This window comes from Priapulus caudatus, unplaced genomic scaffold, assembly GCF_000485595.1.
Source record: "Priapulus caudatus unplaced genomic scaffold, Priapulus_caudatus-5.0.1 Scaffold929, whole genome shotgun sequence".
NCBI classification, from domain to species: domain Eukaryota; kingdom Metazoa; phylum Priapulida; class Priapulimorpha; order Priapulimorphida; family Priapulidae; genus Priapulus; species Priapulus caudatus.
In genome coordinates this window covers 31,752-46,643 of record NW_014577990.1, presented here as the reverse complement: position 1 = coordinate 46,643, position 14,892 = coordinate 31,752, and the positions used below count along the sequence as shown (strand labels likewise).

Genomic DNA, 14,892 nt, shown 5'->3' with positions numbered 1-14,892 from the left:
CGACATGATGAATAGCTGGAAATAAACAGCCACATTGGAAACTGCGTAATCGTATTAATATGCAAATTGTAGTATTGGCATCATATAGTCACGGAGCCTTGGGGCAGATAAGGTCTATGTCCCCTGACCTCTGTTTGACCTGGCTCGTTTAGCTATTTCTGACTAATATATATATAATATAAACACTGGTTATATATTCCCTAAATAGCTGCTCGACTATTGGTAATATAATCAACAAATGCTCTTAAATTAAAGTGGATTAAGTGATAATTGCATATTTCAATATGCAATGTTTAATAAATAAGACCTATAAGCATTGCCTCAATATCCTGGTTTGCTTACCAACGAGTTAAAAATACGCAATAATAGTTGTGATCGTGCCTGCGAGGCGAAAAAAAAACCTTATCACCTACAGTACAGCAAGCATTCTGTTTTAGATGTGACTGTGTATGATATGGGTATGAACGACGACTCACACAAGTTACATAATGTTCCAACTGACTGGACATCCTCCACACCCATGGTAAAAGATACGACTTCTGGATACAAGATGGCAGCACCGGAGGACAGAGCCTCTTTAATTAAAGCTGATTACCACCACACCTGCCCACTCACAGCCAAAGAGCCCACTACCTTTTATTATAGGCTGTTTACACTTAACACATTCCCGCGGATCCACGAGTCAGCTCGTGGATAGATTATACTGTGTAGTATATAAAATTTCGAGGTATTTTTGCCATGTAGAAAAACAAAAACAAGGTCATACCCCCACAAGTGTAAGCGTTGTCACATTTCTTCCGGAAAAATAGTAACTTTCGAATGATATCATAACAAACTCGCCGAAAATCCACCGTGCGGTGCGGGATTTGAGACGAAAATGCACGAAATGCCCGTTTTTCCCTTGTTCATATCAGTATATTATTATGAAGGGAACAATTTCATACTATTTGAACGTGTAAGGATGAGATAACACTCATGCAGATAAATGTTTGGTTAGCTTTTCTGCAAAGCAAATGTGGTAAATCATAAAGTAAATATGCGGTAAAAACGCGAAAATCCCAGCGCAGGGCGGTAGGTGACATTGTTAACACCGGCAGCGTTGAACGTGTTAAACATGATATTTTTAGCTGTTACAATCAGTGCACATGCCACTTGGCAGGCAACAATAGAACCAATCCCTGTCAATCATCACACAAGCTCCTGTTGTGGTAATGAAGCAGCTTCATCAACAAGTCCTGCGCGCAATCTCTTGACGTAACTCCAACGGAGGATTAGCTCACACTCGCCCCGCGCTTTCTTCCGCACGATTCCGCCAGCTTCGACAAAGGTTGTTTAATACGCAGCGACGAACTGAACGTTCATCATCATCATCATCATCATCATCATATCCATCATCATCAATCGTGACGACATCATCATCGAAGACAAAAAACGTTGAATTTTGTATAGTTTTTATTATAATAAACATTGTGTGCAGTTACATTTTACACAAACGAGAGTTGGCTACAGAGGACAAAAACTTACTTAGGGACCGCCCGATCTGCTGATCGTCTTACTACGCACGACTCGCAAAAATGCGAGTCGACCTCACCACTGATACACACGACCCATGATCGAGGTCACAGATGCAGGCCGGGTGGATGAACTCTCACTTCACTCTCGCGATGAACTGACTTCAAACACGGGTTCTCGCGTGAAGCTATATAAACTTCAACGCTGTAAATCGATAAACACATGAACAATTCGACCCGTCACACGCCGCGCCAACCCACCCATGGCCGCTATTTCATTTAAAATATTTACAATCCAATCGTTTCGTTTATATCGATGCAGTGTATTATGGTGTCACATGATGCACATGTCACGGTTGTAGATAACCCAGTCCTCACACCACAGATGGCAGCAGCAGCAGCGGCAGACAGCAACAGCAGCAGCAGAATGCCACCAAATCTTAGATTATTCAGCTGCTGTCATAACTCATAAATCATCTTCTATGGAAAAAGTCTACAGCTAGCTAGCAAAAGTGTAACTATCAAATCGTAAAAATTTGAAAAAAACCGACTCCTGTCCCTCCCCCCGGTGAAACTCAGGCACAATTAATACGTTTCCATGTTGGCTACAAGCAGGTACTCATCTCAAAGATTTACAAAAAACTCAACACCATGCCCACACCGCTCGACTCTACTGGAATAGATGGGCCGATATTGTCGCAAAACAAATCCCGCAAAGGAAAAGATGCCACGGACATTTGAAACACGAACGGCTAACGCTAAAATCACAATCGTTTTACAAACACACAAAATCCGCGCCCTGCACAGCCACGATCGAAAACACCGCCGTCTAGCTGAGCACAGACATACCAGTACAGACCTGCACACACGTGCACTGCATTGAAATCAAGGCAGTGGTTTCCGACCAACACACACACACACACACACCACACACGCACCTGCTTTCAGCAGAATAAACTGAGCCGCGAGTGCCACCTGTCAAGACACGCCGAAGAGCGATGGGCGAAACACGCCGAGGATGCGGGGAACACGCCCACACCCCCCACTAACCTTCGACGCATCGCTACCTCTGTCCACGCAACGTGACTCAAAATTCGCTGCACTGTATCGCCCCACCGACGGCCAGCCGTGAGCACTACTGCTCGGGATATGTGGGACACGTTACCAGTATGGCGTAGGAAACGAGGCAAAGCTGTGCAGCACTTTAGCAATGCAGCCACATCGAAATCGGCAATTCTTCGCGATCAGGGGGACGAAGAGAAGAATGAGGCAACTGATGAAAAGCAGCTGCCTGACGGTGAGATATGGCAAAGGAATAGTAGTGAAGCGAGTTCAGAGGTCAAGCTCTCTAGCCGATGCGTCGCCGCGGTAACGTTCTCCCTCGCGTTCGTTCCCGCTCCCACACAGAATCAAACGTGTCGCGCCCCCCCCCCCCCCCTCGCGCCCCCGGCCGATGTTTTCGCGGTCAACTGCGAATAAAAATTAGAACCGAGCCGAATGTAACAGAAAATGGACGAAACGGGATGAGCTGTTGACGTGGGGAGGCGGCGGCTGCGGGGTGGCACCGTGGCAGGCCGTCAGCGGGGCGTGGCGCTGTCCGCGTGCAGACGATGTGACTTGAAGGTGACAGAGATGATGCGGCGAGAAGCTTCGATGTGATGGATGAAGGATGACGATGACGACGACAACAGACGCTCACGTTTATAGAAGCCGCCTCCTGTCTGCTCCTGATACACCTCTATCACATCCTCATTCTCCATCTCCAACTGTCGAGAAAGCAAACAACGACGTGTAAATATCAAATAGTAAGGCGGTTGTTTTCAACAGAAAAGCAACACAAATAGATAAAGAAATAGATATATACACCCAACACCAGTGTTACAGACAGTTCTGATATATTCCCCGAGAGATCTTTATGAAGCAGTGCTGCTTTAAGTTCTATTTTAGCACTGCGCAATTATCACCCGATCTATTAGTACCTGCTTAGGTGTGTCGTCATCATTTATCCGTCGTCCATCAAATAGGAATCTCAAGGAACTAGCCGGCATGCCCTACACCAACGAAACCAAGATAAACAATGATCTAAGTACTACTACTAAAGCAGGGTCTCCAACCCTGTGAACTCCAAATGCGGAATGTTTCTGGCGGTGATGAGTAACTAGTGGCGTATTCAGAATTGATGGACAGGGGGGGGGAGGGCGAAATGTACCTTGGCTGCCGCAGGCAGGCCACGTGCCGTAAGCATGCCAGTGCTAGCGGGGTCTGGGGGCATGCTCCCTAGAAAATTTTGAAATATTTAAGCATTTTCCTGCAATCTGCGCATACTGTGGCCATATTCTCATGTCTGATGACACTAATCTCAAACCCTACAAGTTAGGATTCAAAACACTTTTCATTCCTCCGTGCCCCACTTGAAAGTCTGTCTTCATACCATATGCAATAGCCATGACTAACACTGAGTTTCGACCTCACAAGTACAGGACACATTTGTTTATATTCGTTCCTGAATTTCTGTAAAAGTCAGGGTTTTTTGGTTGGCAATGTGGATGCCATTCTCCCCATGTGTTAATCTGATTAGCAGACAAACTACGCGACACCTTGCAGACAGCGCCTGTCTGACTACCTAACTGTCTGACTAGGCTGTTCCATTTACCGTAGACATGCCAGATACAAAATGCATAGAAACACATTATAACAGTGAGCGATGGTAGGAGGGGAGGGGGGTGCAAAGCTAAGATAATGGCAGAGAGCACTATGAGTGTGTATTTCCAGGAAACGACTTGGGCAGTGAGGGCTATTAATAAACTTGCTGCATCTCCACTGCACCAGCGCGTGGCCAGTGCTCAGGCACCAGCTTAAAAAAAAACAATGTGTCCAAGCAAACAATCAGTGCAAATTTTGCACAGTGCAACTGAAATGAGGAAATAACCTTGCCGCTGCAGAATGCGAAATTAAGGTTAGAAATCGTAATGATTCGCGCAGAATGAGGAATGGTTGGAGACCCTGCTAAGTGTGAAAGAAAAAGTCATGATTGCTGATGTGAGTAAACTCGGTTTCTAAATGTGCTTTTTAAATTTGTTTGTGAAGTATTGGGTTTGAAGATCTTCAACGTTGTAATGATACCGATTAACTCTTCTTCCTCCTTCAAGCGGGTTTTCGAGAAAGCACATTGATGCCCTATATATGGCATTGTGCAAGATCCAGATAACTACATACCACCTCTCACTGTAAGACTTCTCACTTTCCAAGATTTGTCGTCATCTTCACCTTGAAATGAATCTCACCTTGGTCCTACAACAACAAGCAAATGGAAAAGACCTTACAAGACTACAGTGACACAAAACAATAGTTAATAAATACATAATATAACGTCACAATATTTATATATTAATGCCTGTTGTTGGGGGCACTATGCTCTCATAGTGTTGCTTTGGGAAGGTATAGTGCCCGAGCGGTAGGGAGGGCACTATATTCCTGCCCAAAGCAACACTATGCCAGCATAGTGCCCCCAACAACAGGCATTAATGTTTTAGTGCATCACATGACTTTGCAATCTACTCGGCAAAATGAAGTGAATAAGACAAAGTTTCTTAAACGAACAATTTCAATTTGTATTAAACTGTCTACGTCTCGAATTTCTAACACCAGCAAATAGTATATTTATGTGTTATTTGTACAAAATAAAATGTATGAAAATACAATTAGTGTTTCTGTTTACTTTTCATGCTTATATACCTTCTTTATACACCCTAATTTGCCGGTGCATTCGATGAAACAAAACGCTCCACACACAAACACAACCACCATTAATTCGAAACTCTTGCGTGGCGCCCAGACGCAGGAGATTCGTGACGTGACACAATGGCGTTATAATAACAATGCTCGCGCAAGCAATAGTGCCCGCTCAGGTGGGCACTATTGTTTCATAGTACCTGCGACGTTATCCAATGGAATTTCAACGATTTATCACGTGATGCACTAATAGTAAATACAGATTAAAAAAGGACGTATTCACATGCACCAATATACGAGTAACCGATTGTAACCGATCATCGGTTACTTGGGTCCAACCGATGATCGATTACGAAATTACAACCGATTGACAACACTATTGAACACACATTTATTCACACATACCGATGATATGTAAATTTGTTTTTATTTAAGCTGACCATGTTATAAAATGAATATTAATCCGAAAAACCCAGTTTCCAATAAAATGATACACAACAGGTAAGTTTATACACTCAGCTGCATAAGCTTTTGTATGGTGTTGCATATATATACACATTCACCAGATAACAACAGCACACCCACTACAGTAACAATAAAAACAAACTATTTTCAGAACTATGCCGATGTTTATATTGTACAATTGACGAATGCATTACGTGGAACCATGTTCAATTGCCTAAAAGCACAATTCAGCACATGCACATCCACTCTCTGCCAATGTTCTAGAAATCAACATGAACTCTCATTCAACTTTACAAATATCTTTATTTCTAAATGAACAAGCTCACAAATGCGCCGTAAACACTAGGCGAAGCATGCAAGAAGATAGCGCATGCATTTTACTGCCTACCTGTCCAATTACTTTCAACTTGATGTACTCTGACCCCTGGTCACCTCCACCATCCTGTTTAGATTCCTAAAAATAATATATAACCTCGTAAAATATTAGTCTTCAAAGTCCAAGAACTATAACGAAGACGGAAAGAGACAAAGTTGATCCAATAGACAGATCAACACTGTGGATCACAGTAGACAAAACCTCAAGTTTGCAACTAACTAATGAAGAAGGGAGAGAATTCCAATATGAAATGACAGAGACAAAGAAGCTAAACTTAAAAGGATCCCTTAAAGATTTCAGACATATTGAGAATGATCCAATGTGTTAACAAATCTTCCATAGTTATGCTAGGCAGAGTACAGACTATACATACATTGGACTAATTGAACACAGTTGGTAACTGATGACGTGATGGAGCCAATACTGAAGTGTGACTATTTGTTTTTTCTTGTCCCAGTTTACCCTTTTCACAGAGAACTTCAAGTTCAACACTTCATGTCTGTTACTTTGGGGACAAGGTGAACCATCTACATTGGATGTGCTAGTTTACCTAGTGCTTACACTGCATTTTTAAGCTGCGTTGTGAAAAACATACTTACTGGGTTTATGATTCACCAACAATGATACTGACACTGATAGTGATAGTGACACTGTGCCAGAGCACGACGCAGTCAGTGAGTAATTTGGTAAATAGTGAACCGAAAAAACCAATCCCATACTGATTAGCATATGGTTCCAGTGTCACAAAGTTCTGATTTGATATACACACTGTAAGATGTACAGACGACAATTTCTTCACACGTCTGGACATCGCATTAACGACAATTTCGGCGAATGAGATTAGAAACGCAAAACAACGAACGCCATAGATAACACTGAAAAGTAAAGTAAATATTATTTGGCCCTTAGAATAATTGTTGCATATGTACTGTTCTGAATTCTTTCATAGTTAATAGTTCATCATTGCTGCAGAGTTAGCTAGCGTAAATACACGTACTAACAGAGATAATAGCAAATATTGCTATGAAACGCAAGACAAAGTTACCTGATCAGACATTTTTGTTTCCACGCTCTGCACATCCGGGTACTCTAAGACCCTTCGTAGGCGATTCGTCGTGAATTTACGCGAATAAACGCTACTTTTAACATAATCAAAAATACAATACAGACAGAAAAATATTCGCATACAATATAAAAAATTAATATTTTAAAAATAACGATACCGCAGTAGTTACTGTGATGATGCAAGATGCCAGATGGGAATTATTCAGTGGAATTACTGTACGTAAAGGTCATAGGTCAACTACGATGGCATGATGTATCGCGCGAGTATTTCAACTACTGAGTCGACGCAGAGCTGTAGGAGGAATAGGGAGTGTGAGTAACGCCACGCTGGCACGAGAGCGTTGAACCGGCGAGTTTATCAAGTTACGTTATACGTGTGAGGTGTGAGCTAGCTGGGACGTGGCGTTTTATTCTGTATCTCCAATAAACAGGTGAGTGAGTGTGTTTACTGTGTTCGTTACGCATAACCAGTCAAAACCGTCAGAATACGTTGCTGTGCGTATGTTGTTGTTGTTGTTGTTGTTGAACTTGTTGTTGGCTTCACGCCGACACCGGTTATTTGTTGTTGTTTTGCTCGCTGCGTACAGAACTATCCACACTGGATAGCACTAGTAGTAGTAGTAGTAGTAACGTGAACAAATCAATACTATACGCTGTAGAGTTGTAGCTTTTCGCTCCAGCTACATATGTATGACGTAGATGTGTCACTAATTACCTCCGCGCAACGGAGGTCATGTAATCGGTCTCGTGTGTGTGTTGGTGTGTGTGTGTGTGTCCAGTCCGCGCAGCGCGATCGATAGTATCGATGATAGCGCGTCGAGTCAGCGAGCGGCGCGTCAGCAGCAGGCGAGTGAGTCAGCAGCAACCACCAGCGAGCGGCGAGTCAGCAGCCGCCACCAGCGAGCCAACAAGAGTAGGGTTACAACGCGAGCTTATTTTCCTTGTGGTTTCCGTCGTCAGGTCGGCCGCGCCGTTGGGAAGCTGAAGAACTTCATCATCGAGCCGTTCGTTCCGCACGCGCCCGCCGAGGAATTCTACGTCGCCATCTACGCGCATCGCCATGGCGACACCATCCTCTTCCACCACGAGGGCGGCGTCGACGTGGGAGACATCGACGCAAAGGTGGGTCCGTGGCGTGGTCCGGTGCGCAGGCGTGTGGCGAGCCGCGAGCAGAGTTAATGAATTAAAAGTGGATTTGTGTTTGTATTTTATGTTTATCGCTCACTTTGTAGCATGCTAGAAGTCGAGTCGAATGAATTAAGAGTGAATTCGTGTTTGCATTTAATATTAATCGCTAACTTTGTAGCTTCGTGACATTGGCTAAAAGGCTTGTGCGGAATCTACGTGTGGTGGTGCAGTGGGTCTGCATCCTGTGGGGAGCGGTCCAAGTCATTGTTAGTTGTTACGCTTGGGAATTAAAGATAAATATTCTGTGTTTTAATCTCTCGCGTCTGCGCACAAGTTTGGTCTCATCAGGTGGTCAGTGGTGACGGCTTTATGTGTATTTACGTGACGTATTGCGTGACCTGTGACTGTGCAAGGTTACCTGACTATGACCTGTGACTGTGCAAGGTTACCTGACGTGCTCTAGGCAGTCTAGTGGGTAGTCTGTAATGCTCTATGTCTGCATTAGCAGTGGAGTGAATGCTGCGTCTGCAATTCCCATGAATAAATAATCGAATAAATGTATTTGACGGCTGATTTTCACTTTGCCTCGTTCGATTCCGTCAACGATTTATTCTGTTACCGCAGCTTCTAAAACAAACTGTATCTTTCGATTTTCCGTTCCAAAAATCAAGGCGCACGTGTAGCTAGCTAGAATACGTGATCCCTACAAATCCGAGGTAATCGTTAGTACAGAAGCGTATCATATTTTCCTTCCGCTCTATAACTTGGCCCCTAATGGTCCTAGCGCGACCAAACTTCGTATACTTACACATCTTGGGGAGAACACGGGGGATACATGTAGTTGGCGACAACTGCCCTTTCTAGTTGTATCTATATCGACGTATGCGGGGCAGCAGTCGGCTGTACAATCGTGCCGCGAGTCTCCCCCCCCTCCCCCCTTCGCCACGTCTCATTGATCATGTTTGCATCCGCTTGCATGCCGACAAATTCCTCGATGCAAGCGTCGCTCTCGCTATATTGATTGCGATGCCGAGGATGCTGGTTTCTCCTCAGCCTCCTCCTCGTCTGCGTTTTCCCGAGGGGTGGCATTCCCGGCTTGCGACGGTCCACGCGTTCGATCCGTCGCGTTGATAAGAAACCTGTTTCGATCTCGAGTGCAAGCTCGCGTGTGTGCCCTGAGCTTAAGTCAGATCTCGTCTCAACTCTACCACGGGGCACTTTTCGCTATGGCGGCACTTTTCGCTATGGCCCTTGCCACAGGGTGAGTGAATGTCCCAGGAATTTCTCGAGACACGTGCGGGTTTGCGTTCGATGGTGCATCGGTCCGACCGATTTTGTTTCGTAGGGGGAGGTTAGATGGATACGTATTGTGTGACTGGGGCCATGTAGTAATAAGTGGTGGCTCTTGTAGCATATCGTTTTAGCATTGATACGCATGATGTGCTACGTCTAGCTGGCTGTATTTCATGCTACAGTACATCAGCACATTTAAATGTCAAATGATAACTGATCAAAAATGGTAGTTGTTTGTTACGCGTTATCATGATGTAGAAGATGTGATTTAACCACTGCTAGGGTAAAGTACAGCCATAATAAAGCCGACCGACACATTGCCTTGAAATCTAAAATCTAAATTGATTGTTCTAGCTGGGTGGGTGATTGTGTAATGTAAACAATGTAAACAGTGCCAAAGGTCTCCTTTACACACTGTAAATGTGTAATCCGATTGAGTCACTCCTGAATGTGTGTGGGCTTGTCTGGAAACCGTAACTGTTTCCAAAGCTGGCATGAGCTTCAGTAAAATTATCTGTTGCCTGCTCAAGGGGAGGGAACGCATCGCGTGGAACGTTATCTTTTTACAGGGGTTGTCACATTTGCAGAGCTTATGTCAAATGTTGTGGTTGCTCTAATTGATTGCCCGTGAAAATCGGCTGATGTCCTCAAGCTGTGGCTTCCTTACCTGATTTTCCTCTGTTCTCTTTCCATGAATTTCAAATTTGTGTTTGTATGTTTCTCTGTATTACATAAGTGTGGATAAAAAGGAAAGAGTTGCCCCCATTGGTGTCTCTGTGTTGAAGCAAACGTTTTCCCTGGTGTTTGTACCTGTACCAACTTGTACCTGTTGGCAACTTGTACCTTGAAGGCAAGAAAGCCTATTCATAGACCTTTCTTGTTAGACTCTAACCCGTGCTTCCGCTGACCCCATAAAACGCCAACCCATGATCCCCTGCCTCGCGAGACCCCACCCCACGATTCACCTGACTTGCAGGAATCCACTCCACGACTCCCTGCCTCGCGAGTCCAACCCCGCGAGTGTCCGCCGTCTCACCTCGCGGTCTCTCCCTCGCCTCGCAGGTTTCTTGCTGTTGCCGTGACGACGCGCACGTGAGACAGGATGTCGGCGAAGGCTGTGCGGGAGCAGACGGGCAAGGCGCTGCTGGGAAAGTATCTCAGCCATGGCGTCGTCCCTCGCTTCGCCGTCGTTACCGCGGCGACCGAGTGGGACCAGCTGACGCGCGAACACCCGTGGCTGCTCATGGAGGTGAGTTCTCGCTCGTCGATGCGGAGACGCGTCGGTGGATGTCGTGCTTTGTTGCGTGCTTCGATCGGCGAAGATTTGTCCGCGACATACGTTAACTTGTTTTTGATCGATTTTGCGTGTGGGCTTTAGAAATTAGAAGCCGTTCGCAATTATCAGAAGCGTGGAAAACGTATGGTGGGGGAGGGGGTCTGGGGCCATTGTACAGAAACTTGTTAGACTTAGAATTATTAGATTTAGATTAGATATGGATTAGAATTATTATTTCATTTTAGATTTTTTAGATTTAGGAAATGCAATCAAACCTGTATGACGGACATGTAAGGAACACGCTAATGTGTCCTACATAGACAGTGCATGTGTTACATAGAGGGGAATAGTGACCCAGGTGTGACTTAATTTACTTGTAAGTAAATGTTGATTTGTACATATATCTATCAAATGAGTAAACATCTTGAGTGAGTGTGGAGGGTGGGGTATTGGGAATGTGTGTACGGTTTGTATGCTTGCATACATCATGTTAGCATCACAAGAAATGGTGAGCTGTGTTGGCTTTCATTAAAAGAAAAATTATTCATCAGCCATGGTAAAATAATAACTGATATTCGTGCTTATAAGCTGAAAACTACTGTAGCGATAGTTAGTGGGATAGGTTGATTTTTTTTCGATTTATAGACAAATATGTCGTGATATCTTGCGATGGATTAATTCATGATCTGCCGGTAAACCTCCAGGTTTTATACTCTTGGACTGCTATTGATTTCACACCCTGTACTTGTTCCTTGCAACCCTGTACCTGTCACAGTATATATAGCGACCTGGAAAAACAGAGCACTTCCTCATTGAAGCGTTTCTGTACACATGTCGTGTCCGGTGTACGTGACTAGCACGAGTGATTCAATCTGCAGGTGCACACGTGTTCGTCTGCGGGTTTTATTAAAGTTACTACGTCACGAATTTTCCATGGTAAAATTTGTTTAAAAAAAATTGCCATTTTTTTACATTAAAAGTAAGAACTAACGGGACTAAACGTATCGTCAAATTCTTACCTGATAAGATTGTTTCTCAACGAGCTAAAAATCCAAAAAACCTGGACGATTTGATATTAGTGTTCATAACATTAATTGCTTGCTATGGGCTATGTATGAGTCACGAATGTATGTTCACATCGAACAATATATAGTAAAATAAGAAATATAACTATAATGCAGCAATTTTACCATAAAAAGTGAACAGAATCACTTATATTTTGTGAAAAAGTGGATTTTTTTTTTTTACTATTTACGGTGACGTAATCACTGCCCACGGCAATCATTATACTTACCTGCGTACAGGAATTCCTGTTAAGAGAGAGATTACTATCAAGTTTTAACTGTGTAGATGTTAATTCCTAGTACAACGTATTACCGATTTCTTAGCTAATAGCACATTATTCATTATAGATACAGTAATTTAACCCTACCGTGTAGTAGTTATAGCAGTAGTAGTAATAACAGAAGTAACCCCACTCTCATTGGTTGCGTTATTGCATCTAAGCAATCGGGAGGTCTATGCGGCATGCAGATATGCAAATACATGCAAATGAATGTGCACAAAGTTGGCCATGTTATCTGTTAATGAAGTGGATTCAACTAGATTGATCAGCACGGTCCCCAAATTGTCATCGATTCAGCTGGATTCGTCGGCCTTTTGTATGGATTTGATACAGCTCTCGTGTGCATCCGCTCCCGCCGTTTCCTGATTTCGAAGTCAGTAGTGAAACAGTGGTGCCGGCTCTGACGATTCAATGTGGGAGTGTACATGGGGAATGCGCGAAGGGAAACCTTTCGTGGAGCTGCTAATGCTATACGTGTGTGATTCGTACACAACTCAAACTGTCTGCATTCATTCTATATTAGGTCAAGTGTTCTTATGTGTGTGATTGAGCTAAAATTCATTATATTTTATACTTAAGACAATTAATCATGTTTTATCTGCAGCTTTTCTTTCGAGGACTGTGAAGAGTACACTACTTTACGCACACACATATATGCACACATGCACACACACATAATTATAAAACTGGATAATGAATGCTACAAAAAAAATTTAATTATAAATTGTATCAAAACCTGAATATAATGTCAACTCACAACTCATGGTATAACATTAAGCAATAAAATAACGCGCACACACAGTCATGTGTATAATTATTTGTTTGTCAGAAACTGGTCGTTAAGCCGGACCAGCTCATTAAGCGACGCGGGAAGCTGGGACTCATCCTCGTTAACTCTGACCTCGCCGGGGTCAAGCAGTGGATCGCCGACAGGCTGAACAAGGACATCACAGTAAGTGCTGTAACGTTGGAATGAGCGTTCACGTAGAAATGATGAAGTAGATCCAAATCCAGAACTTGTGTGGTAAACTGTATAACCTTTAATATCTTACACACATCACATCTCCTTACACACAGACAAAGACCCGCGCACACGCACGGTCGCGCGTGCGCGTACTCTCGCGACCAGAACCAGACTCCTCTCCCCTTACATCTCTCTCTATATATTCCCCCCAAAATCCTACAAACATACTCCACGCACATCTACCCATTCTCCCAGACCGCGGCCTACCCCAATTTCACTATGACCCTAGAAACTGCCTAACCTAAAACCCGCTTATCCAACTCCCTGTAACATCAATGCAGCCGACCAATATGCGCAACGCTGCGTCTACGCAGACTAACTGCTCACCCTCGCTGACTAATTCATGTAACACGTGCAAAAGACATGTTACAGTGCACGCTCGCACGCGTATACCCCATCCTCATCATGGCAACCACCGCTCTCATCCTGAGTCCCTCATGGAGGCATTGTGAAACCTGCAACATGTGGCTGTGCATCTACGTGACTGTTATTGTGACTGTGTAAAATTTCTTGCCCAAGGCAGCGGCTATACATCACTGAAAACGCACGAGAGCGTACGTGCATGTGAATTGAATATAACATTTTATCAGGGGTTAATATTGACAAAGACAATTGTTAATATTAACCCCTGATTTTATCTTATTATGTGAATCAGTTTAACAAGCTGATATTCGTCTGTATTGGCGTTCCTGTTTGATAGAAGGCTAATTGGACTGTGTAGAGCGAGTACTCTGCAGTGTTGACTCAGGAGTGGCCTGATGCATGTATGCCGTAGCAGCCGATATACTCGTCTAGTCTGACCACTGAGAGCTGCAAGCTTATCTGTAATTCGTGATCACTATCTGAGTATCTGGAGAAACACAGATACTGTGGCGTGTAGGGGAGTGAGCGGTGGCCCAGGAACACAGATATATATATGTGGAGTGGCCTGATCATCACCTGATCGGGAAAACACGATATGATACACGATCATCATCATACGATATACATATATACGATATTCATGGTGTGATCATCGGAATCTTGACGAGTCAGCACATATATAGTCACACATGGTCCGCATGTGCCGTGGTGACTGAGCTAGGGGTCCGGGGGGAAGTGCGCTTGAATTCAGGGAACTGGCTGTGTAGGCGAGAGACTGGGGTACTGCCGAGGGAAGTGTCGAACATTCATTCAGTGGAGGTGGGAGGCATAATTAATTCGGGAGAGGAGGGAAAGGTGGTTCATTCAAGGGAGGAGGCAGCAGCATGTCCCGCGCGGCAAACATTAAATACAAACGACGTACATCAGTTGACAGATAACCGCTGATACAGCCGATAATGACCTGTGAGCAGAGACTGAGAGATGACAGACTGAGCCGACCGTTAAACGCTGCAGCCTTGTCAGACCCATGAGTGCGTGTTGGCTGGTTGTTTAGAGATACGGCGTCGGCAATAAGCGGGTTCGATCCAGGGAGCAGGCAGCTAATGCTCGTGAGAGTAATGAGGGGGGGGGGGGTTCGATCAATCCCCGTCCTTCGTTCATTCCTGCACGCGGCAGCGCAAAGTCTCTGTGTTTGTGTATCTATCACTCTCTCTCTCTCTTTCTCTCTCTCTCGCTCTCTCTCTCTCTCTCTCTCTCTCTCTCTCTCTCTCTCTCTTTCTCGCTTATCTGTGGAGAGCAGGAGAGAGCGATGTG

The 14,892-nt window shown here is 44.2% G+C and overlaps 3 protein-coding genes across 3 annotated transcripts in view; 1 reads left to right on the top strand and 2 right to left on the bottom strand.

Annotated features, from left to right (window-relative positions):
* The window catches only part of LOC106814474 (small ubiquitin-related modifier 1-like), a 9,408-nt gene extending 2,205 nt beyond the window's left edge, over positions 1–7,203 (bottom strand). The window contains exons 1-2 of the mRNA XM_014818790.1: positions 7,130–7,203; positions 6,097–6,162 (exon numbers count right to left, since the gene is read on the bottom strand). Of these exons, the coding sequence (XP_014674276.1) occupies positions 6,097–6,162; positions 7,130–7,141 (78 nt within the window). The 5' untranslated portion in view covers positions 7,142–7,203. The remainder of the gene's footprint in view (positions 1–6,096; positions 6,163–7,129) is intronic.
* On the bottom strand, positions 3,056–3,596 carry LOC106814475 (putative small ubiquitin-related modifier 8). The gene is made up of 2 exons (XM_014818791.1): positions 3,491–3,596; positions 3,056–3,277 (listed from the first exon to the last, which is right to left on the bottom strand). Exons 1-2 carry the CDS (start codon positions 3,557–3,559, stop codon positions 3,089–3,091), a joined length of 258 nt encoding a protein of 85 aa, XP_014674277.1. The 5' UTR covers positions 3,560–3,596; the 3' UTR covers positions 3,056–3,088.
* Positions 7,204–7,303: 100 nt separating the features above from the next.
* The window catches only part of LOC106814470 (ATP-citrate synthase-like), a 27,867-nt gene continuing 20,278 nt past the window's right edge, over positions 7,304–14,892 (top strand). The window contains 3 exon segments of the mRNA XM_014818786.1: positions 7,304–7,580; positions 10,633–10,819; positions 13,021–13,143. Coding sequence (XP_014674272.1) covers positions 10,673–10,819; positions 13,021–13,143 — 270 coding nt within the window. The 5' untranslated portion in view covers positions 7,304–7,580; positions 10,633–10,672.